The sequence below is a fragment of the Rana temporaria genome, chromosome 5, assembly GCF_905171775.1.
Source record: "Rana temporaria chromosome 5, aRanTem1.1, whole genome shotgun sequence".
In the NCBI taxonomy this organism is placed as follows: Eukaryota; Metazoa; Chordata; class Amphibia; order Anura; family Ranidae; genus Rana; species Rana temporaria.
This window is the reverse complement of record NC_053493.1, coordinates 327,756,769-327,783,453: the sequence shown is the minus strand read 5'-3', so window position 1 is coordinate 327,783,453 and position 26,685 is coordinate 327,756,769. Positions and strand designations below refer to the sequence as shown.

The window sequence follows — 26,685 nt, the reverse complement described above, 5'->3', positions numbered from 1 at the left end:
AGGTCTTTTCACACTGAAAATTTCAAATAATTTAGCCTGTGCATGTCATATTGGGGAAAAAATAAATAAACCATAACATGATGTTAAAAGTTATTTCTTTTGAAAGGTTTTCTTTACCCAAGACCTGTCATTAGCCAATATATTTAATTCGTTTTTTTGTTTAAAGTATAAAATGTACTAAAATGACTGTAAAAAAAACATTTACAGTCAGCTGTTATGTAACTTCAATGGTAAACTAAAAAATAGACAACAAATAAAAACAATGTCTTTGGACACAACATTCTTATGGGAAATACACATTTGTACTTTAGTAGGTAAAAAAAAGCTGTACAAATTACAAAAAAAATAAAGTTGCACAAATACAGCAACATTCATAAAAAAAAAAAATCCACTAAGCTTTATAAACAGACCTCCCATGATGTATGCACGATGCAGCAGGGGATGGCTTCACCATAACAATCAAATACTCAATAGCACAGATTTAGAAACAATTTCCCATAAGGGCCAAATAAAGGAAAACACCTGCAAACATTCTGGTTAATTATATTAATTATAGATTTGCACTCCTTGAGTGTGTAATGGAAGCAAATGGCAACATCCAGAAATCGTATTTTTTAAATTTTCACTCATTTGATTTACAATAGCTAAAAACAAAGATTGTGAAATTCCAACTGTTCGTAAATTAAACAAGGTTGGTCACATTGAGAGATTGCCATCAAAACAGCTATATGGTGTTAGGGAGGGCCACTTACCTGCAGTTCGGATTGTGACAGATTGGAAGGCGAGTCTCTTCCATCAAGATCGTCAGGCTCGTCGTCTGAAATCTTAAATTCCAGATCTTCTGTGTAGCGTTTCCTTTTAACCTGTCGGCTGGATCGCCTTTTCTGTAAATAAAAGGCGTTTGTTTTTTAAAGCAATATGACACATGAATACTTACATTTCACTAAAAAAAGTCCTGTAGCTCAATCAGTAGCATTACTGAGATGTATTTTTTTTTTTTTTGGGTGTTGAACTGAACATAGGGGACACTTGGAGCAAAAAAAAAAAAATAGCGCAGTACAAATAATCTAAGATTACTTTTTCCCAGTTTCGCAAATATTTGGAGATGTCCATCTTAAAATGTTTAGCTTGCCATTGATGGCTCTGTAACTTATGGTACACTCCTGATAGAATGGTGATTATGAAGAGCCTGCAGATCACCTATATTCTGTGGTTACTAAACTTGCCGTGTGTCATTTACCTGTACTCCAGAGTCATCCTCCTCTTCTGGGGCTGGTGGTGCTACTGGTGATGCTAGTGCTGGTGCTGCTGGTGGTGGTGGTGATGATGAAGAAGGGGGTGGAGTAGTAATCAATTTCTCTGCATTTTCTTCATTTTCAGCACCTTCGGGCTTTACTTTGACAACCTTCTTCTTTTGTGCACTTCCCTCAGCATCAGACTTACTAGAAATTTATATAAAAGAAAAGCTGTAGTTAATTTATGATAATCATGTAATGCAAATTGCACAGTAAGAAATATATATTTTAATTAAGCAAAATATAACAGATATCCCAAACAGGATACAGGAAATAATCAAAACATGATATATGAGTGGTCTATGACAAGGAGCATACAAAAAGTCTAGTGGAAGCCTAGGGGAACCAAGAGAAGTCTGCTAGAGATCGCTGCCATCTCATCCAATTGAAAAATCAAGCTCCCATATTAAGGTTTCCTTATCCCTCTTAATCACAGCTTCTGTTGTTAAGAAGATCCATAGCAAGATTGTTAAAAAGCAAGAACAAAAGTACACCCCTAAGTGAAAATGTTCAGACTGGGCCTAAAGTGACAATATTTTGTGCGGTCACCACTATTTTGCAGCACTGCCTTAACCCTCTTGGGCATGGAGTTCACCAGAGCTTCACAGGTTGCCACTGGAGACATCTTCCACTCCTCTATGATGACATCACTGAGCTGGTGGATGTTAGAGACCCTGTGTTTCGCCACCTTCCGTTTGAGGATGCCCCACAGATACTCAATAGGGTTTAGGTCTGGAGACATGCTTGGCCAGTTCATCACCTTTCCCCCTCAGCTTCTTTAGCAAGGCAGTGGTCGTCTTGGAGTTGTGTTTGGAGGTGTGTTTGGGGTCATTAAGTTGTACTACTGCCTTGTGGCCCAGTCTCTGGAGGTAGGGGGATCATGCTCTGCTTCAGTATGTCACAGTACATGTTGGCATTCATGGTCCCCTCAATGAACGGTAGATCCCCAGTGCCGGCAGCACTCATACAGCCCCAGACCATGACACTCCACCACCATGACTGTAGGCAAGACACACTTGTCTTTGTACTCCTCACCTGGTTGTCGCCACACACATATCTGGAGTGCAATAGAGTAATGCAGGGCTCGTCAAATCTCGGTCGCCAGGGCGACTAGAAATAGTGTCCTGGCGACTTGACTTGGAAGGTGGGCAAAAAAATAAATACATTTTGTTCCATAGGACCGGCGCTCCGCGGACTAGGCCGAAGTCGCAGCCTCGCCTAAAACATCCTGCCTGCAGCTCGCCGCGATCCCAGGATTGCTGCGGGCAGGATGTTTTAGGTGAGGCCGCGGCTTCGGCATAGTCCGCAGAGCGCCTTTTCCCCAGGATCGCGGCGGACTAGGCCCCCCACTTCCCCTTCACAGGGGGCCCCGTGATGTCCGGTAATTGAGGCCTCGGCTTTGCGGCCTTGTGAAGTCCCCAGCTCTTCCTTGTGTGAGCTGGCGCCATCTGGTGGTGGCCGTTGGTATTACAAGTTAAGCATTACAAGTTAAACAGCAATTCTAATGTCATTTTTCACTATTACCATCTTCTTCCCTCTAATTAGAACCCCCAAACATTATATATATTTTTTATCCCAACACCCTAGAGAATAAAATGGCGATCGTTGCAATACTTTGTCACGCCGTATTTGCGCTGCGGTCTTACAAGCGCACTTTTTTGGGGAAAAAAAATACACTTTTTTTAATTAAAAAAATAAAAAAAACAGTAAAGTTATCCCCATTTTTTTTTATATTATGAAAGATAATGTTACGCTGAGTAAATTCATACCCAACATGTCACGCTTCAAAATTGCGTCCGCTCGTGGAATGCCGACAAACTTTTACCCTTTAAAATCTTCATAGGCGACGTTTAAAAGAAATCTACAGGTTGCATGTTGAGTTACAGAGGAGCTCTAGGGCTAGAATTATTGCTCTCGCTCTACCAATCGCGGCGATACCTCACATGTGTGGTTTGAACACCGTTTACATATGCGGGAGCTGCTCACGTATGTTCGCTTCTGCGCGCAAGCTCGTCGGGACGTGGGTGTGTTTTCTGGCTCCTAACTTTAGCTGGCTCCTAGATTCCAAGGAAATTTGTCAAACCCTGGAGTAATGTACAATTTACCTGAATTTGGGGTTATTTGAAGCTCTGGTCTCCAACACCACCCTAAATTAACATACACCGATATGGCCAAGGCGACTTGAGATGCTAGGTGGTATGGAAGATTTGACCTGAACCTGGCTTTGTCCTATCCTTAGTGAGTTACTGGTGGAGTAAACACCATGTATTCTATAAGAGAAACACTTTGCTTTTTTTTTTCTTTTATTATGAAGCACCTTGTTTTCGTATTGGTTACTTTCTACACCCCATAGGGCCCTTTCAAATGGGTGTTCTGATCAGGTCTACCTGTCTGTTTTTTAGGAAGACCCTATCGGAAGGTTCATGCTTCCCCTATGGACAGGCAGGTGTAAATGCACTTGAGTCTGTTTACATCCATCTACCTATAGCAGAATCTGTTTACACGCAGCCACCCATAGAGATCAGCTGGGTCTGCCAATGATTGCTCACCATAAACTGAGTGGACACGGATGTCACTTCAGTCTGCTCTGGTCCGATTAGCAGATGCTCATAGACCCCTGATGAGCAGTAGCTGCTCTACCTGAAAGGAGCCTTACTGTAAAACTCCTGGCTTCTCCTTGGGTCTGTAAAAATCTTTGTGTTTTTTCAAAACTCTAAATGGTCTTGAAAAAATAATTAAGGACTAGGTCAAGGCAAAAAGGTATTCAGGCGCGCTTCCCTACTTGTGAATATTGGGAAAGCAGCTGGAGACCAGAAGAAGAGGCGAGGACTTTGTCCAATGCATCCCCATGACAGCACAAAATTGTCACTTACTGACAGAAAAATGCTTCTTTTCGCCATCACTTGCCAGGCACAGTCCACTCTTATAAGTGTATGGCAAGAACGATCACATATGTAGCTGGACATAAAACCAATGGTCTGAATAGTTTACCTTCATTCCATTCCCTATGTCGGGATTATGTGCCACACTGACTTATGAACATCGAGCACAATGAATTTGTAGCTCAGGAATACAAAAGCATTGTTTGATGATCATCGCGTTTCTTAATGATCATTCAGCATCCACAGGGACACGATTGCTCAATACCATAAACCATGTAATTGGGAGCAATGACGGAATGAAAGCAAATAACCCATTCCCAACTGTGGATGTACTCCTGACAAAATCTATTACAACTTCTGGCTTCTCATGTCGCAGATGGAAAGGCTGGCAAGCTAATTCTTCAAACAGAGTGAAAAAAAAAAGTTTAAAAAGATCAGAAAAGCACACTAAGGCTCCATGCACCCTGGCTTAAAAATTGTTGCTTCTGCAGGAGTTTTGCGTTCTGCCTGTAGAAGCAACTCAATCTTATCCTATGTGTCCACGCAAATTAGGACGTTAAGAGGCATATTGAGGTTAATGTTTAGAGGTAGAAATAAAAAACCCTTCTGGACTGCGTTTCTGATGGGACCTCAGGCAGGAAAAAAAAAAACTCAAACTCATCTAGACTTTGTACAAATAATGCTCTATATGAGCTTTTTTTTACTCCTAAGAGAACAGACGTTTTTTTAAGCCCAGTGTGCATGTACACTGCTGCTGGTAAACGGACGTTAAGGCTTCATGTACACGGGACGATGTTCAACCTCTACTGGACGATTTAACTTGACAGCTAGAAACCAGTGTCTAAAACGTCCGTTTAGCCGCGTTTACATGCCGCATTTGCGTCTAGAAGCATTTGAATATATATATATTTTTTTTTTAATGGCCAGAAATGAAAAAAACACCTATAAATGAAACATGAGTTACCGCGTTTAGGGTCTGACAGTTCGGAAACTTTGGCGTCTGAAGGCCTAAAAACGTCAGTAAACGAACCAGTTGCAAAAAAAAGTTTTACTGGTCTTGTGTAATAATCAAATTTTTTGAGATACTGAGAAACAGCAGTACACCGTAAAACTGTGCAGCCATGTCAGCAAAAGCCTTGCCCAATGGAGGACATGCAGGCGGACCACGCTGAGAATAATGTGCCACCACAACAGGAAAGCAGGGGAACTGACAAAATCGCTAGGCATTTCACACAAAGAAAAAAATACAAAGAACGGGATACTTTTTAATACAAGTACATGGTGACACATATCAGGAATATGAAATGTTAGGGTAACAAACACTTTGCAGCACAGAACTAGGAACGTGCAACTCTGTGGACATTCCTAGTTCTCAGACACAATGTTGGCCAGAAAAGTTATTGCTCAGTTAATGGATGCAGCAAAGCTTTATAAAAAAACAGCAACTTGCTCACAAAATGGTTACAGAACGCCTGTCTAAGGCCCCTTTCACACTTCTACGACTTGTCCCACGATTGTGATGGCAAAGCAGCATGACAAGTCGTTTCCCATTATTTCCAATGACAACCATTTATGTTAGTATGACTTCAAGTCGTTCCGACTTCAAAGTAGTCCCTGCACTAGTTTGGTCCGATTTAAATGGCACTTAACAGGAAGTCCCTGAAAATCGCTGCAAAATCCCGGCCGCGAATCGTAGCAAAATCACGCGACTTTGAAGTCACACAAGTGTGAAAGGTGCCCTTTCTCTTATAGTTTCAAAGGGCTGGAGTCGCACAGTTGCACTGCAGTACTCTTCGTTACGCGCATTTGCAGTGTGGTGCTGCTTTAGGAGCATTAGGAAGGCAAATTGGCTGCCTTGACACAATGCTTGATTACATTTGGTTAAATCGGGCAACCTGAACCACAGAATTGCACAATTAAGGCTCGGTTCACATATATGTGTATCAGACGCATTTTTTACAGCATCTGATTTGCACAACATGTGAAATCGGACCGGCTTCACACATGTCTGGGGAAGCCGCGGTTCTTTTCTGAAAAGGGTCTGTGATTTCGGGTCCAGTTTAGGTGCGAATTCAAGAAAAGAAAAAAAAGAAAAAAACATTACACGGGAACTTGTGAGCAAAAATGAGTGAACCGAGCCTTAGGTCACAAAATAATTTGCAGTTTGCTCACATTGCTATAGGGTGACCCATGAGTCAGGAGGGGGCAGATGGAGTCTCTGCCTGCCCCCCTGCAGCCTCATTGGGCCTCACACAAGGAAAGCTGCTACTGGCCAAGGTTATAAAGGGTTGTCCTAAAACCAAGTTCATGGTAAGAGGTCAGCTTAGATGTCATTGATGTTTTGTGGAATTTGCCTTTACAGAATCCAGTATGTGGTCATCGCCAATGCACAATGTGAGGAATAGGAGATCATTTATTGTAAAACTCAAGAAAAAAAAGTGGCAGATTTGCGCAGCACTCTATAAATACCACACGATGGCTGAGTATTTTTGTATTAATGGCAGGAATTACAAACAATCTTTTCTTTGAAACTACAAAAAATCCCTTCTAAAAGCATCCAGCACAACATAATATCGAGCAAACGTTCAAGGCTGAAGGTTAAGTATGATAAGTGGTATGCATTTTACTGTCATAATCGGGTCATTACGAAGTGCATTATATATTTCCGAAAAAAAAAAAAAAAAGATCTTTTAAAAAAAAAATTTCACTGAAAGCTAAACCACTTGTAAGCGTTACTCATTTAGCACAATTGAAAGTAAACCTATTTCCGTCATATGAAGGTTAAAAACAGCAACCATTATATAAAAACTCTCATAAAAGCTTGCTATGTCAATCATAACAAAGGCAAAAGGCTGTAATTGTGCAGCTTGTTAACAGATAGCAAAATGAAAAACGACTGAAGGAGTGTGATAAATCTGGTGTATAGGCTAGACCGCCACCATGGGGCTCCCTTATAATAAAGTGATATGGGATTTATGCCAGTCAGACGTTTCCTTGCACGTCCTACAAAAAAGTACATGTTCAATCGCAACACAGGGCGTTTCAGAATTACAATTTTAGGAAGATGTGAAGTTTTTAGCTTCCTATTAGGCCCCTTTCAGACGTCCGCTCCGCCTGTCCGTTATTACAAGTCCGTTAACGGACTTGTAATACATCCCTATGGGATCGCGTCCGTTAGCGGATGGAGCATCCTCTAGCGTCCGCGTCCGTCGGGATCCGGTTTTCGGACGGAAGAAAACCCTATTTTTCTTCCATCCGGCGGAACGGAACTGATGCAGACGGACAGACGGTCCGTCTGCATCCGGTTCCCCATAGGGCAGAACGGAGCCGAGACAGGGCCGTCCCTGCACTGTGTGCGGGGACCGCCCTATCCGCCGACAGCTCAGCGGGGATCCCCGCTGAGCCGACGGAGACACACGGAGCGGACCCAGAAACGGTCCGCTCCGTGTGAAAGAACCCTTACACAGAAAAAGAGCAATAAGAACCATGACCATAGTACCTAGAATTTGTGCTGCACTGGTAAGGAGCTGGTACATTACACTTTTGATTGCCTTTGCCTATTGTGATGGGGACACGGCTGAAGAAATGCTAGTCACACAATCAGGTTTCAATTGCTGAACCCACAGCTCTCTGCATACCCCAAAAATGAGCATCTGATAGGATGCAGTCACTGTACAGCCAACACCATTCCTCCCTCTGTCTGCAAGAAGAAGAAAAACCTGCAAACATGGCCTGTTGAGGGTACTTGAGGACAGGGTTGAGAAACACTAGATTAGAACATTTTACAGTTTTCATTGTATGTGCCCCCATTGGGGAGAGATTCGCCCTCTCCATTTGTCCCGTTTAGCATTATACAGTAATTAAAAGTAATAGTGGGAAAATCATCCAATGGGGACATTAGTTCTGGTGACCTGGGGGGGGGGGGGGGGGGGGCCAATGAACTCCCTTAATTTACAGGGATTTCCCCTCACTTCCTGTTTGGCTATGGGACAGGAAGTGAAGAGAAATCTCTGCAATGGGACACAGATGTAGAAAAAAAAATCTAACACTTTTTTGCCTGTAGTTCTACTTTAGTGCTATAGATTTTATAAATGTTTTCGTTAATGCGTGCCAGTTTAAGTGCCTACAAATGTGTGATAAATCGGGCCTATCAACATTTTCACCCAAGATTTACACTATGTGCAAAAAAAAACACATTACACACAATTTTACACAAAAAAGATTCAAAACGAAAAATGTGCAACTCTTCGTTGAAAACGTTGATAAATAACCCCCCAGTGTATCTCAAACACAGGCATTATGAACAGAGTGTGGTCGTTTTTTCCTAAAGTGCACTTTAATATTTCTGAAAGCCAGAGGATGTGAAATTCAGAAAAAAATAAAAATAAATAGTGACCAAGGAGCAAGACATACAGTATATCGCTAGAATATAAAGACAAAAGACGCAGATGCTACAAAGTTTAGCTCAACAAAATGGTGTCTTAGCAGTAATCTAGGGCTGCAATAACAAAGCATATAGGTCTGGAATGGAACAGGAAGGCTTCTGCCTCTTTTTGCCAAGGATTGGATTGCAGCCTGCAGTGACTGGGGACTAGCCTGAGAAATATACAACTTGTTGCTTGTATTTTGTATAAAGCCTCCCTTTCATCCTTATCTGATTACACTCTCTGTGCTCCAGGACAGACAATGAGCGACTATTCTGTTAGGACCAAGGACTGCAAGGACACTTTCTAAATGCACACAATACATCAGATTCTGGTTCCAGAATATCTCATGCAATGTGCATACTGTGCTCAAATTAAAGATCCTTTATTCATATTCTTGGGGGGGGGGGGGGGGGGGGAACACCCGATAAAAAACAAACAATTGCCAAATGGTCCAGTATTGGCATTAATGTTAATTAGTAATGCATGGAACATCTGACAATGGTTCTACATGAATGTGGCCATTTCAGGAAAAGGAAGAGATAATGAAAACAGGAAGTAAACAATGGCCGTTAAAGGGCAAAACAGTCCGTCTTACTGAGCAGAACCTTCAAGTATATTAAAAAAAAAGGCACAGTTCACATTTTTTTTTAAGTTTATAAAAATGCACCCAAAATAATAATTAAAAAAAAATGGAAAATATGCATCTATTAAAATTTAGCATTGAAGCCTTCAAAGCACTGCAACCTCGAACAGTAGAACATGGGTGCATTGCTCAGGTTCCTGCAGACCCAATACGAAGGGGTGGAGGGGGTTACAATGGGCTACAAGTGTCATGACATCACTGCTCCACTGAGAAATACAAATCCCTCTGCTGTGGTGGGCAGATGAGAGTTGTAGTTTCCCCCATTCACGTGTCTGAATTTCTGATGCAGCTCTCTGAGCAAAGCCATGTACAGACGCTACAAATCCAAAACTAAACCGCAATCTGCGGGGAGAAACACCATGCAATGCCGATAGTAGGGAGGGGTGCAGAGTCGCCAAAGGTTACCGTGTTTCATGTTACGCCTTATATATGGGTGTAAACTGAAAAATTGTACCAATGGTAGAAATTGCACTTAACACTAAGCTATATGCTAAATGAAATATTGTAAAAAAAATAAGACAAATGCTTTTCTTCTCAGTACAACCACAATTCCCCCCAAAAAAAAGTTAGGGCGCTATGTAAAATCTACATAAAAACGGAATGCAAAGGATTTATAAATCTCAACCTGTATTTTATTCACAATAGAAAACAGAAGACATCAAAATGTTAAAACTGAGAAAATGTAAAATGTTAAGAAAAAAATAAAGGTCATTTCGCAATTGATGGCAGCCACACATCTCAAAAAATTTGGGATAGAGCAACAGAAAGCTGGCAAAGTACAACCCCAATAAAAAATAAATTGGGACAGGGTCAAGTATATCATGGTGTAGCATTCCCTTATCTTTTAACACTACTCCATAAATGTCTGGGAACTGAAGAGACCAGTTGCTGGAATTTCGTGAGGCATGTTGTCCCAAGCTTGCCTGAGCATATGTTGCTCCAAAGCCTGGATATATCTTTCAGCATTGATGGTGCCTTTCCAGATGTACAAGCTGCCCATTCTTTATGCACCCCTATACCATCAGAGACTAAGGCCCCTTTCACACTGGGGCGGGAGGTGCGGTGGCGGTAAAGCGTCGCGAAAAATAGCAGCGCTATACCTTTGGAATTGCCGTGGAATTCGGCCGATAGCGGTATTACTGCAATTTCCCATTGTTTTTTCTCTCCCGCCAGCGCATCGCCTCAGATTGCTGGACAGGAGTTTTTCAGGCGGTATTTAGGAGCCATTTTTAGCGCTAAACCGCCTGAAAAACTTCTCAGTGTAAAAGGGGCCTAAGGCTTTTGAACTGAGCACCAATAAGCCAGAAGGTCCCTCTCCTCTTTAGTCTGGAGGATACGGCTTTCCTGGTTGCCAAAGAAAAAAAATAATTCCATTCATCTGACCACAGAATATTTTCCCACTTTGTAACAGACCATTTTCAATGAGCTTTGGCCCAGAGAAGATGGTGTTGTTTCTGGATCATATTCAGATATGGCTTCTTCATTGCATGATGGAGCTTTACCTTGCATTCTTGGATGGCAGGGCGAACCATGTTCACAGACCGTGATTTTTGGAAGTATTCCTGAGCCCATGTATTGATGTCCATCAGAGAATCATACCCACTTTTAATGCAGTGCCATCTGAGGGCCAAAAGAGAATAGGCATCCAATATTGTGTTTCGGCCTTGTCCCCTGCACACAGATTTCTCCAGATTCTCTGAATCTTCTGATATTATGTACTGTAGATGATATATTTAAAAAGTCTTTGTAATTTTACGTTGAACATTACGAGACAAAGGTTCTTCCAGCTTGTTAGTACAGTACTTACTCTTCCTTTTTTTTTTTTTTATTGCCCAATCCCAATCTGAGATGTGTTGCTGCTATCAATTTCATAATGACCTTACTTTTCTCTTAACATGGTAAAAAAAATCTGTTTAAAACCGAATATGTTTTCTATTGTGAATAAAGTATGGGTTTAGAAGATTTGCAAATGATTACATTCTGTTTTAATGCAGAATTTACACAGTGCCCCAACTTTTTTTTGAATTGCGCTGAATATTGCAGTATAGGTTCCCATACACATCAGAGGAAAGTCTCCTGGTTTGGCCTTTTTTGGGTAGTGTAAGGCTGCTTTCACACTGGGGGGTGTTGACTGTAAAACCCCCGCTAGTTTTAGCAGTGATTTACTGTTTTACCATGCTTTTAAACCCCTTTGGCACCCATATAAAGGCTAGCACCACTGTGAAGCGCTTTGCAGGCACTTTGGCAGCAGTGACTATCCATTTCAATGGGCAGGAGCAGTGGAGGAGCGGTGTACACACTGCTCCTCCACTGCCCCAAAGATGCTGCTAGCCGGACCCTTTTTTTTTTTTTTTTATTTCCTGTTAGTGCAGGGGGGGCGTTTTCAGGCGCAATTTTTAGCCCAAAAGCACCTGAAAAACACCTCAGTGTGAAAGGGTTCTTAGTCCAGTGTTTATGAGCAGTGCATGGTGGCTCATCGGAGTAAAACATGTCATATGTGACCCGCGGAGCCCTCTGATGTGGCCCACTACCTCCTGCTTTGGGATGAAATAAAATAGAATAGAATACTGTTATTAAAGGTAAGTTTATTACTAAAATCACAGTGTATATATGAGCATATCTATTCTGCAGTGGTTACTGGGTTACCTGCACTGACTTCTATTACCTGCGAGTTTGGTGTGCTGAGAGTAGAGTGGGCTCTATAGAGCCAAGTGGGCTGCCATCCACCCACTCCGCTCATTTTTGCCCGTGACCAGTAACCAAGTCGCTTAAGTGGCACTTGCTCTTCAAAAGGTTGGGCACAGCTGCATTAGGGAGTGCAACAACCCAAAGTACCCAGATTGCTCCACTTCCCTGTTCTCTCTGCAGTAGGCTAGTGCAGTTTGCTAGGAGTTTTTATATTCTCAAAATTAGCCCATAATATAGAGCAGCATGGTGGTTAGATCGTGGGTTCAAATCCCAACGTGGATGCAATTTGCATAGAGTTTGTATGTCTCCCTTATGAAGGAGGGATTTCTCCATGGATTTATTAGTGTGGTAGGTAATAGATTGAGCTCCTCGGGGGAGAAGGAACTGATGTGAATGCAGTAGAATACGTTATCCCTATATAAAATACTAGAAATTGTAAAATATCAAAACTAACAATTACTATGACTAGTGGTTCAACCCTATACAGGTTACAGTTGTGGTTTTCTGACATGTTTGTTTCTTCACTTGTTTGTTTCTTCACACTGCATCAAAAAGGCTTTGCTTGCATTTTTTATGCATTCCCATGAAAGCTTATAGAACTAAACGCAACCTGCTACGGGCAAAAAGAGTCTAGCCCTTTCTAAAAAACGCACAGATGTGAATGTGACACATAGGAAATCACGATGAATGCGCTATAGAGCGTTTCTGAAAATCTGAAAACACACGTGTAAATCGAACCTAAAACTTTTTCTAAAAAAAAAAAAATTATCAATAATAATAATGAAATTAAATATAAAAAGGTCTGAAAAGATCAGAATTGTGGTTTTAGAACCTGTTCTGTTAGTTGAAAGGCCAAGCAGGGAGCAAAAATAAATAAAATGTGGATGTTTAAAAAACATGGGGAAGAGGCTTTTGTATCCCAAGTTCAATGCATGCCGACTACAAACTTCAAGGTCCCGAGTGCATGGCCCCATCTGACATGTCTGCATGTGTATTGGGTTCCTGTCAGGTGACATCGCCGAGGCTTTCATCATCTGTTAATTTATAACAAGCTTGTGCTTCCCGTCTGCTTTCATGAGGGATACACTTGGCTTGACCCATATACATACACTTTTTTCTTTGGGAAATACCTCTCCTTTTCTCACACTTATGTAATGGCTGTACTCCCTGGCACCTCATTTTAAACTGTTTAACTCAAAAAAATAAAAACACAATTTACTGTAAACAGCGAAATATAGAAAATATTTCCCTCATGTGTTAGCACTGTCTTACCACTGAGTGCCAACTGGTTAAGGTACAAATTTGAAAGCCTTAGCGAGTTACACACATAATGGCATAATAAAGCCTCATGCACACTGAGCGTTGTTAACACTGTTAGGGGCCTCTGGCAGGTTTTTTTCGGGTCACTAAACACCCCTGCATGTCAGAACATGTGGGCGTTTAGAGGTGACAAGAAATAAAAAAAACACACACACAAAACTACCTGCCAGCAAGTCCAGGAGCAGCAGAATTTTGGCAAAAAGAAAAAACACTTGACAGAACACAGGTAGAAATGTTTCGTTTTAAGCATTAATTCATGTCAATGGGTAGAAAAAGCACACTTGATGGTAAAGTCCTAGTAGTGATACAACACCACTTCTATGGAGGCCCTGGGCAAAGTTTGATGTTCACAGGAACAATGTTCAGATTTGAATTTTCTGTACAGAATTATATATATATATATATATATATAATCTATATCACATATACAAACACACACACACATATATTATACACACACACACACACACACACACACACACACACACACACTATGTACTGTGCATGGGGCAGCCATATTTGCTCTTGCATATGCAGGTGGTTCTTCCAGCTTAGTAATGCCGCACTGTGGTTGTGCTTGACTGTTTCTTATAATGCAAGCCTATGGGTCTGCAGAAGTACTAAAAACCATGCCTTTCATGTGTGGTCAATATATATTTCTCAACAGTTGATAAAGGCAATCCATCTGGGCTGGCATTGGTGACCTCTGCTTCTGAGAATATTGACTGGCCTTCTTGCCGTCATAATTACTTCAATACTCTGAAGCAAGAATGTCAATCACATAAAATGATGAAGTCCTTATCTGCATACTTGTTCCAAAAGTGACAGTTGCTGGTCTATCACCTGCTGGACCTCACACATTGGGGGTTAATTACTAAAGGCAAATCCACATTGCACTACAAGTGCGAAGTGCACTTGAAATTGCACTTGGAAGTCGCTGTAGATCCGAGGGGGACATGCAAGGAAAATAAACCGCATACTACCGTGCACATAATTGGATGATAAAAATCAGCAGAGCTTCCCCTCATTTCAGATCTACCCCTCTGATTTACAGTGAGTGCACTTCCAAGTTCACTTTCAGTGCAATTTCAAGTGTAGTTTGCACTTGTAGTGCAAAGTGGAGTTGCCCTTCGTAAAATAACCCCCAATGTCTCCTTCCTTCAGAGTATAAAGGCAGTTTACTGTCAGACTTCAGGTGACCTATGACCCCAGAGAATGGTCAATGCACAAAGTAAAGCCAACAATTAGGAGGAAAAACATTCATAACCAAGTCTGCACAACTAGAATAACCAAGCTTCCCACCAGTGTGACTTGACAGCTCAAAGTCACATGAAGAGTCGCACCCCATTTGTGAACCACTCAATCAAAAAGGTTCCTGCACCATTTCTGTGCAATTTCATGGCAACTTACATTGACATCTGTTAAGTCACACAGATGTCAGCAAGCCACAAATGAAAATAGCACGGATAGCTGGCTTTGAAGTTGCCCTGAAGGAGTACAACATCAAGGCTGGTGTGAACCAGAGATAGAGGCAAAATTTTCTAAATTGCAACAACTTTCCAATAAAGCTAAACTCCAGGCACATGTAAATATTACTCAATAGCCTCATAGGATATAAAACGCAGTGTGTCTGTGCACCAAACAAACCTAGATATTACATTGTAAAAGTAGCAGTGACATCACTGTGCTACACATCACTTGTGTACAGAGCAGGCCCCACCCACTACAGGCTGCCTGTGGAAAACTACAGGAGGGGGCGGAGACAAGACCAGTAACTCCACAGAAAGCAGCACTGACCGGTCTATTACAGGAAGTTAGTGCACAGAGGCAAGTATTACATGGGATTTCTGCACAGATCTGGGAGAAATACACAAAAAACGATTATATTTGAATAAGAGTACCCACACATGACTCTTTCTTAGACAGTATTTGTCTACCCGGGAGTGAAGCTCCAAGCAGCGGTCGCTAGATTAGAGGGCATCTATACCCAAAACCAATACACTTCTCTTCTAGTTTTGGATAGAATGGGAAAAGGTTTTACTGCTACAATGGGCCCTTGTTGGAGAGATTTCCCCTCACGCTCTGTTCTGGGGTAACCTTTTAACAGACAGTAAAAATCTCCAACAGGGAAACGGACAATAACAATCTGACAAGGTTGTAAGTATTTCCTCTACTTAAATCAGAGTTCTGCCTTGGGGGGGGGGGGGGGGGGATGTAAAGAGTCAGCAGCTACAAATACTTTTACTATATGGACACTTACCTGTCCAGGGAGCCCGTGATATCGGCGCCTCCGACGATCTTTGGATTGACTGTTCCAAGTAAGGGAACCCAGCGGTGAAGCCGATCAGCTTTACACCGTTCCCTACTGTACATACACAAAGCGTACTGCACTTTGGTTGGCCGAGCAAGGAGGAGGGGGCTAAACTTCCAGGAGATCGGGCCGCGGCCCGGTCTTCCGGACGTAGGGAAGGGGGACCTGTAAATTAGGCAGAAGTTCCACTTTTGGATGGAACTTCGCTTTAACATATAAAAACATTTTCACTTCTGTCTGTATGGCTAATAGCGATAAACGCTTTGATTGGTATACAGAGCACTTCCAAAAAGCAGGTCAAATGCCAGATTTTGAAGCAAGTGTAAACCAGGCTTAACGGAGCCTCCGACTGCAGTAAAGCTGTATTCACACAATGTGCGGTGACAGACATTTTACTGCATTGTATAACGCCATCACTGCTAGGACACAAACAATTGTTTACTGTGTATCTTATTCACACTGCAACACAGCCTTCTGCATTTTACTGCAGCGCACTGCACGGCATCGTATAGAAAACTGTACAGCAGTGTATCGCAAACTACTGTACAGTGTGCATTTTGTATACTGCAGATAAAGTTTGTCCAAAAAAAAAGAAGTCATGCAATGTGCTAAATCGCTCGTCACACTGCCCCCTAGTGCAGTTAAGAGTGGACAGCTGTCTGACAAATAAAACAATGCGGCAGCTGTCTGTTCTGGTGTGAACTGGTCCTAAAACCTGACAGAAGGTCTAAACCTTCCCCTCTCAAAAAAAAAAAAGTTTTGGCTATAGATACATTTTAAAGAAAACCCAATGCCGATCTTCATCCTCGAAGAGCTACGATGTTCACCATCCAGCACTCCCACAGGAGGGCCAGGTGCCTAGTCCAAGGTGTGCGTTGGGGGCTTGCACCGTTGTGTGCTGTGGTTTTGATCCACCACATTAGTGACTAGAGGACAGAGTACAGTCATAATCAATACCGTGACAGTTGTTTGGCAAAGGAAACGATGGCACACAAGGGTCCAAACATACCAGACGTGAAGAATGCCAATGATTCTACAGGTTTATTTAGTTAAAACAATCGGCTGTAGTTGGCATTGTTCGTTGCTATGGGTTACAACAACCTGTCTGAATGATTTGGGACTGATAAAAAAGTGGTACAAGAGAAATAATTTCCCATAGCAATCAGCATCCTTGCAACAATTTTAAGTGTATTGAGGGCATATTCACACCAGTAGCAGGCAGGAGAGAATATTGCTCGATTCCACCAACACAGTCAGTGCTGATGGGGAATCCCTCCCACAGAGTAGATGTGTTCTCCCAGCAGGGGAAGCAATCCTCACCGGGAGAATACAGTGATTACTGCCAGCGACTAGAACAGCCACTAGCGATAATCGCATGAAAAATCCCGGTCTATGAATGTCTTGTGACCCATCATACGATTATTTGTGTCACTGCAGCACATTCCTATGAAGTATAGTATATCAACGCTCTGCTGAAGCACATCCTGATTTTTTATTTTCTTTGTACACAGAACTGAAACCTGGTGATGTGAACTAATAGGGCATAAAGGCAAAACTGCCTTGTCTATGTGTTGGGAACATGTTGAGCAAAGCTGCCCAGCTCAGCTCAGCACATTGTGTGAATGAGTCCCGATTGTTATGGGCACCAAAAAAAGTTTTAGTCTGATCTATGTAGTTATCCATTATATATAAAAACAAGCGACTTGTATAAAATGCAATGTTACGGACAACTCTAGCCACTTCTGCCCCGGAAGGATTTACCTCCCTTAATGACCAGGCCATTTTTTGCGATAGTCACTGCATCGCTTTACCCAATAATAGCACGGAGGTGTAACACTGTACCCAAACAAAACGTAGGCGCTATAAACAAAACACGTTTTGCGCTATTAACAAAAAAAAAATAAGAAACATTTTGAACAAAACAAGATTGTTATTGTGTGTGTGTGTGTGTGTGTATATATATGGAGCATAATGGCCTATACGAATGCATTTAGTCCTATTTTTATTATATATATATATATATATATATATATATATATATACACACACACATACACACATATATATATATATATATATATATATATATATATATATATATATATATATATATATATATATATATATATATGTGTGTGTGTGTGTGTGTGTGTGTGTGTGTGTGTGTGTGTGTGTGTGTGTGTGTGTGTGTGTGTGTGTGTGTGTGTGTGTGTATATATATATATATATATATAATAAAAATAGGACTAAATGCATTCGTTTAGGCCATTATGCTCCATATTTTTTGAAAAAAAAAAATCACAATAAAACTCCACACAAACTTCTGCCAAGTGTCAGCAAGGCTGATAATTGCTGTCCATGCTGGGAGTTGTAGTTCAGCAGCCATTCATTTCTGAATAAATCAGTTTGTACCATGAAAGCAAAGTATAAAAAAAAAAAAAGCCACACATGAAAACAAGCCGCCCCCTGTCTATATAACTGAGCAAGCTAAAAAAAGAAAAAAAAAAGTGGCAGATGCTGGATGGAAGTTTCCTGTAAGAGGTTAAAACTTCTAATAAAAATAGATGGAGTGCAGGAAATAAAAAGACCAAGCCTTTCGGAGAAAGCAAGACGTGAGTCTTCCCAACTGTCCTGGAGCTTCTAGTGCACATGGACAGAAGTCTCCCATAGCATGAGGCTCCATTTCCAGCCTTTATTTCCGCTCTAACTGCCACAAATTATACAACACTACAGCTGAACGCTGGGCCCCTTTCCTTTCATCTGCACGCCAAGAGCAATCACATTACCCTGGTAACCAGCGCTCACGTGACCAGCACCTGCTCTTTTGGCTGGATGCCATTGACTCAAGCCATCTGCTTCCCTCAATCAGCTTTCAAACATTGGCAACACCTGCGCTGCTGCGTTTTGTGGTCCTCTTATTTATATATTTTTTATTAGTTTCCTAGTGAATCAGTGCAACGTAAAAAAAAAAAAAAAAAGATAAATAAAAGAAGAGAAACTATAAAGTGTCATTAACTCATTCCCTTCCGATACTTAATATGTGGCAGAAGTGTATTGAAAAAGGCAGAAAGCAGGGGGTCAAAAGTGAGAGCACTCTACTGGTTGTCAAGGGGCTAGTCGTGAAAAGGTTAAAAACACCCCACCCTGCGAGCCGCACGAAGCCCCCCTCCTCTCAGTGACTAGTGTGGACGACCAGAGGCAACTTTGCCTCTTTTCTGGCCCCCTCCTCATGTAATGTACAAAGCAGTAAGGGAAATCAAAGCATTCTTTATAAATATTCATGAACGGCGTTCTTAATTTTATAAAACAGTTCATCTGTAAACAGGAGAATCTCTGCGCGTCGGCTCCGGGAGGACAAAACAAAAACGTGCCCAGATTTGATTCAATTGACAGTTACAGCGGTTAGACCTCCTGGAACCCCAAATTGTCAGGAGGGAAAGTTTAAAAAGAACCTTCCATTCAAACAGTTGCGTGACCAATGAGGGCGATCCAACACTTTTTACTGAAGATCAGGACTTTTCAAAAGGACTGTAAGGGCACAGGACATTGGTACAGCTGCTGTTAGGGGCATCTGAGGTTTCCTCAACTGCCTCCAAGACCCTTCACACTGGGGAGCTTTTCCGATGTTTTTGTGCTAAAAATAGCACCTTTAAAGCGCCTGAAAAGCCAAAGTGCGAAAGCCCGGGTGACTTCACATTGTGGCGGTGCGCTTGCAGGACAGGAAAAAAAGTCCTGCAAGCAGCATCTTTATGGCAATGGGAGAGTGGTGTACACACCGCTCCTCCACCTCCACTGCCCATTGAAATCAAGGGGCACCTTCAAAGCGCTTCGGCAGCAGTGTTTTGTGGGTACTTTTAACCCTTTTAACGCCCTGCTAGCAGCCGAAAATCAAAGCTAGAACAGCAGTAAGGTGCTGCGAATACTAGTGGCGCTTTATCGCCGACGCCCCCCTGGCCCCAGTGTGAAAGTAGCCTAAATGTCTCTCCATGTTAGCCAATGTGTCCATGCACACAAACTGTCAGGCATTTGGAGGCATAAGTGTTTTAGGGGCAGAAGAAAAGAACGACAGCCTGTGCATCCAGGAGCAGAGGCTGTTGAGCTGTAAAAACTAAAAAAAACGACAAAAAAATGCAGCGTTTAGCCATATGAGAAGAAAAAAAAACGCCCATAAACACCATTCAAAAACGTGACGAACAGCGCGTTTTTACCGTTGCTTTTTCCCAGCAGCAGTGCTGGCGTCATGAGGCCCAACTCCAACGAATTACAACTAATTAGAGGACCTTTTCCCCAATCCATTGCTTGGCAAGTCCCAATTTATTTTCCCATTCAGCTAGAAATTCCCAATTCAAGCAAAGTTGTTAATGCTTAAATCGTATGCAAGTCACCCGTTGACAACAGTGCTCATGTTTCAAATATTAAAGCGGAACTAAACCCATCAATTTAAGGCTTCATTTCCACTGGCGTTTTTACAGCCACTTTTCTGAGTGTTTTTTACAGCTTAAAAACGCCTGTCCATGTTATTCTATGGCATCATGCCCACATAGGCGTTTTTGAGCTGTAAAAAAAACGCAGGACCAGGGCTTTCTGAAGCTTCAGAGTAGAGCTGTAAAAACGCCAGATGTTAAAAAACGCTCAAAAACGCTACCGCAGCATTTTTAAAGCTGCAGCTCACAAAAAATTTTTTTTTTTTTTTTTTTTTTTTTTTTTACAAAATAAACATGGACAGGCGTTTTTAAGCTGTAAAAAAGGCCAACAGTGGCTGTAAAAACGCCAGTGGAAATGAAGCCTTACAGTTTAAAAAAACAGTTACATTCCTGGAAGGCTGGGATTGCCAACTGTCACATTTGCTTGTGTCCTCAAACAAGCTGTCAAACCATCAAATAGCTGGTGTCATATTTGATCACATGTGTAGCTCCATGGCAGTTGAAGATCAAAGGGAGGCCAAAATGGTAGCTTTCTTGTCTGAAAATCATAGGAGGGTTTGTTCTGCTTTAAACGGAACTCCACTTTTGCTGAGAAACAAAACTTTGTGTCTCCGTTCCCAGTGGGTCTAATGGGAGTGGTTTTATAATTATCAGTCAGCTGAGGAAGCTGCAGGGCACCAATGAGGAAAGCCGCTGGGCCTGCATTCCTTTAGACGTATTCCTATTGGAAATATCTCACTGAAAATAAACATTTTAATGCAGGGGATGCCTGAAATTTGACTCATATCCTAGGCAGACTTCTGGGAAAATTGGTGAGCCAATCACACAAGCAGGAAATTATGTTTCTGGGGTGTATTCAGCACACACTCTGTGTACAGAACTCCTCCAGGTAGCCATATTGCATTGCATTTATAGAAAATTACAGCGGCTGCAGATGGAAAAAGGAAAGGTAATTTTTAATAACATTTAATTACAATCTGACATGTATCACAATTGTACATGCTATATTAATTTTTTTCCCCACAAAAGTGGAGTTATCCCTTAATTAATTTCTCCTTTTTGCCTTGTGATTGGCTAATCAGCAAGATCAACTACAAACATCTGAGAAAACAGCAGTGGAGGCGTTTTGTATACTGAACCTTGTAGGCTGGTGATGGACAATACACTTCATTTGGTCCTTATTTTTCCTTACAATGTTTTTCCAGATTATCTGCTCCTGATAAGGTGCCAAAAATGGCCGAAACGCGTTGAGCCTACAGCCTTGTCAATCTTTAGGCTATCCTAGATGCTGCTGGATGATATCATACATACTTTGGTGTAGCTCTTTTTAGAATTGCCGTTAACATATCTTTATATGGAGCTGCGGGCCAAGATATTTGTATGACTTGTGCTTATTTCATTAAAATTGCTTTTTCATGCAATCTATTGTTCTACTTACAAGCCTCATTCAAAGTCCCGAACTTCCTTAATTTTTTACCATGTTTGCGAAATGTTGACTCACTTTCTGTCGAACGTGAGTGGAAATCTCACCTTTAATAACTCTCAGCAGAACAGGCGTCATCAGGAGATTTCCAACCCACTCCTTGTTTTGGTGACAACTGTCGATTTCAGATTTTCCCTCACTTTCTGCCCCAATGACAACTGCTCCTAGGACAAAAAGTGAAGGAAAATCTCCCGACAGTAATAAAATGGCCAACGGATATTATCAGTGTATTTAGGACAGGACGTGAAGGAAAATCTCCCCGACAGTAATAAAATGGCCAACGGATATTATCAGTGTATTTAGGACAGGACGTGAAGGAAAATCTCCCCGACAGTAAAAACAGCCAGAAGATATTCTCAGTACATTTAGGACAGGAAGTGAGGTGAAATCTCCCCAGCGGTGACAGACAGCAAAAGAACGGCCAACAGATATTCATATCGTGCATCTAAAGCAAGTTTTGTTTGGAGTTCCACTTTAATGATGCTTTAGATAAAAAGGGAAGAACCATAAAAGCCTGTAACAAAAAACTCATCCATACCACAAAGATTTCTAGATTGCTTTGTAACACAGGCAATCGGTTATGGTTTAGGAGCGATTTAGAAAAAGAAGGTTTTGCAACTTGCTGAAGAAAATGCTAAAAACAATAGTTTGGAAAATGTTACATTTCATCTGTTTGAAGAAAAGCCAAACCTTGAAGATTTAATTGCAGAAATCCACTTCCAGCTTACACTGTATGAATACAAGTCCTAAGGACATTTCTCATAAAGAATAGTTTGAAAACGGCAATAATGGAGGAAAAACCACACCGCTGTCTAGCAATAGTTAAGCTTTTGTATAGATGCTGCAGATCTCTTCTCCGCTGCCTTGGCGAGATAAAAGTCGGCAGCTAATACTTTGTAATGGGTGGCTGTGTTGTCACAAAGGGAGGCTCACCTTTGGTGTAATATCAACATCAACAATGCAACCCCTTCAATTAGTTAAATATGGCAAGCCGACATCAAAGTAATATAAAAAGGGAAAGAACGGTTTTATCTGCTGGCTGGGTTCACTTAATGTCATGTAGGCTCTTTAAAGAACTGCTGCGAGCAATATGAACATTGTGAATATGAACTAAGGCAAGCTTGATATGCAACACCTACGGGGTCAACACCCCCACCCCCCCCCCCCCATCCATCAAAAGGCGAGCACAAGTTTCTCTATAGTTTGTCAGCGTTGTACTTTTTGCCCACTCATGCTGGGCAGAAATGTGGTATCTGGGTGTTCTTTAACAGATTAAGAATTTTGTTAAAGGTGAACTCCAGGTTAAGCAAATCTTGTCCCAGAAAATCAGGTGTGTATTCTTACCTGAATCTGTTTTGTAAGTTGCTATGAGATCTGTGCAGTAATCCCGTATCAGTCTGCCTGTGTGGGAGAGCTTCCTGTAATGTAATGTAAGCTCCTTGAGGGTAGGGAGTGGGACTGATGTGAATGTACAGTGTATATGTAAAGCGCTGCATAAATTGACGGCGCTATACAAGTACCTAAATAATAATAATAATAATAATAATAATAATAATGATGAACACAGGTCGCTGCTGATCTCTCCTTGTGCAGGGTGACTGGTCTGGTCTCCACCCCCCTCCTGTAGTGGGTGGAGCCCCCCACAGTTTTGCTCTTTGCACAGGATATGTGATGACGTCACTGGTACACGTAATAACGGGGTTTGTAAAGGCATTTGTTTCACCCAAAGTGGATTATATCCTTTGCGACAACTGTGCAATATATGTATACAATTCTGTGCCTTCAGATTTAGATGCTATGCACACAGGCAGAAAAAATTCTGCTATTGGAGGTTTTTTTATAAAAAAACATTGCCTTGAAAAGCGCAGTTTTATATTAGTCTATGTGATGTCAATATTTGAAGAACACCATTTAGAGGCATAACAATGCACCAAAGCGGTGATCGAAGGGGGGCGTATGTGCAGAATTTATGCACGTACACATGGAAAACGTGGGGTTACCAACAGCCAGCATGAATTCATATATTTTGACCAGTAGAATGAATTTACACTTCATGTCATACGCACATAAACGCTCGACCATGCGCAACATTAGGAGGCATTTTATCTGCCAGGTTCTGGCCGAAAGAAATCCAGCATATATGGGGCATAAATTCATACATCTGCGTACGTCATCTCCTGAAATGTAAAACGTCTGTACAAGCACTCTGCCAAGCTGCAGTACGAGAGCACCTGCCTTCCCATTCCATGAAAACATGTGGAACGATGAAAGCTATATCATACTGACATGCACAGGCCACATATCCACAATAAAGCAGGCTTATATAATAAAGCACGTGGATGAACTAATAAGGCCCAATACATACAAATAACATCCAATCAGATTTCATCCATTTGTAGAATGAAGTAAGCCTGATTGTAACAGTAGCTATGAATTACTGCAGATTACAGAATGATCCTATAAGATTGCTGAATAAACCCATCAGGACAAACTCCACATAAGGCTCAGCTGACCAAGAAGGGCGATTTCTTTCAACCACTTCACAAGGTTCCATTCCCTGCTCTCCTCAAGAGGCGCCTCTCTGAAATTCCGTTATTCACAGCCTCAAACTAGGTGACATTCAAGGGACAGATAACCCATGGGAAGATTTTCCTGCATTTTAACTCTAAAAATTGGTTAAACAAAAAGAATGCCATGAAATTAAATGACATAATAATAATAATAATAATAATAAGGGTGAGACAATAATAATAATAATAATAATAATAATAATAATAATAATAATAAGGGTTATGAAAATACCGCTTCTGTATTGTGCTTATTGAGCCTTTAACAGGGCTGACCATTTTGTCTATTTGTAAGACTATGGCGGCCTGTTTACTGCCAAGATCAGTGAGATCTACAAATGTGATGTTCTAATTGTTGCATCAAAAACCTATTTGTGTTGGTGGCCATCGTTGTTGGTTCCCTGAACGTCCTTACTGAACTCTTTTGAGAATGCCAAGTTCCTGGCTGTCATATGCTCATGCCTGGTCTTGCTGACCCAGATTAAGAATAAAACAAAGAATTCTGACAATTTGACACATTTACAGCATGCTTGTTCTGGGTCGGTGACTCCGAGAACTGCCAGAGAACCTTCATAAGGAGGCCAGCAGTGACGGTTCTATAGTCCTCTCATGACAGGGTCACTTTAAATATGTTGCCACCTAAACTGGAAGGTCTGATTTATTTATTTTCATTCTTTAGCAGCCTTTCCACTCCAGCATTTAAGTTATATTAAAAAAATGAGTTGGCTTCCCGCCCAAACATTTACACTAAGATGACAAACTATGCAGGGTTACTGCAAGACTTGTGTAGTCACAAGTTTCTAGACAGCAGTCTTGCATGACTATTATTGCAGCCCACTGTATGACAGTATCCCCGCTGTGCACTTATACATAATGAATATCTGTAGAGGGTACTAAACCAAAGTGCAATAAAAACAGTAACAAATCAAAGGCCAAATAATACAATATTGTCATGCAGATATTTTCTTAGGAAGAAGCTTTTCTGTAAAAATTTAAAAAAACGATAAAATTCCCAGAAAGCGCTGTAAATTCTAACAGTAATCTGACGTATATTTTAATCCTAATGAAAACAGTGTTTCTGAGCCGATTTGGATTAGGTACTTCTGACTGTGCCTCCATCTGGAAATTATATACTTCCCAATGCTGGTCACAGCTTGAAAAACAGGTTCAGATGTTTGAAAACTGTTCAGAACAGTTGTAAAACATTTCTGATTCCGAAGACAGAAAATTATGTTTGTGCTTTTTTAACTGCATTTCCAAATGCCGCTTTGGCAATTGCCATTTACACCTGAGCATATGTTTCTATATTATTCCATGCTGACATATTACTGTGTACTGCAAGCATCTATAAATGGCAAACAAGACCTCTTGCTCCACCACAACACAGATCCCAACTGTCCAGTGTTATCCGCTTTCATGGACTTCTTACAACAAGGAGCAGGACTTTACACACTGCATTATGTTTTAAGGATCGGTTGTGAACTCTCACCATGCAGAACAACACCCTGAACACCTTCATTCTTCCCATTTCGACAATACACTAAACACAACTGATTGAATGTATATGAATATTTAACATGCTGAGTCTAGCAGGCTGTCACAGGATCACTATGTGGCAGACAAAATACAAGCTATGAGAGATAGCTGAGCCATATCCAAGAAATATATAGATGCAGACATTTCACATGGGTTTTCATTTTACAACACCAACCTCTAGGGCTTTATAAATGAGAGGCTCTGCAATTTGCAAGTGTAGGAAGCTCAAGTGCAAAACGTTTCAGGACATCTCACAAAGCTGAAGTTCTTACAAAACGAGAAGAAAATTTCATAGGTTTTTCCTAGGCATTTTTAAACTAGTTCAATAACAAAGGAGTTTAAACCAACTCTGTTGCTATATAATTCTCCACAATAAAATAGCCCCTGCAAAGTCATCATTGAACACTCTCAGCTCTCCAGTGGTCCCCCACCAGCTGTCACTAGGAGGACACAGATGAGGTAGCGGCCACCAGACTAAATCACTGAGTGGAGCAGGGGACTAGGTGATCAACACTTCCCAAGTGTCAGATTCTGCAGAAATCCTTTCACTACTGCAGAGGTTTGTGGCACGAGCAACAGGAGAGGCGAGTATGCCATGTCTTTTTCACAGGGGGAACTTTATTGTAGAACTTTAATTTTACCAATTTAAAGCAACACTGCTGGAAGTAAAGGCAAAACCCCTCATTAACGCTAAACCTACTCCCACCCCCATGTGAAGCCGAATCTATCTAACCCTGTAAAGAAAAGATTGCTATACTTACCTATTCTGAAGCCGCTGTAGTCCGGTCTCCGGCAGATCCCTCTTTGTGTAGGAGAAAGTGATATCACCCACAGACTTACTACGGGGCTTCCGTTGTCGGCTGTCTTTCCTACACACTTAAGCCACCACTGACAGCTCAGCCTGGGACTGGACCGGCTTTAGGATAGGTAAGTATAGAGATTTTTATTTACAGTGTTAGATAGATTAAGCTTAGAATGTGGGTGGAAGTAGGTTTAGACTTAGTCTTGCCTTTACTTCCTTTTTTTTTTTTTTTTTCAAAAATGATAAAAAAGGGAAAAAAGTGAAAAAGTTTATGAATGAGCAGAACTTCTGCAAATGTTTTCATTAC

General features: G+C 41.3%; 1 protein-coding gene across 1 annotated transcript in view; it reads right to left on the bottom strand.

Annotated features, from left to right (window-relative positions):
* CHD7 (chromodomain helicase DNA binding protein 7) overlaps window positions 1-26,685 on the bottom strand; it is a 177,895-nt gene that overhangs the window by 78,632 nt on the left and 72,578 nt on the right. Inside the window, exons 4-5 of the mRNA XM_040354257.1 lie at window positions 1,241-1,442; window positions 753-884 (exon numbers count right to left, since the gene is read on the bottom strand). Of these exons, the coding sequence (XP_040210191.1) occupies window positions 753-884; window positions 1,241-1,442 (334 nt within the window). The remainder of the gene's footprint in view (window positions 1-752; window positions 885-1,240; window positions 1,443-26,685) is intronic.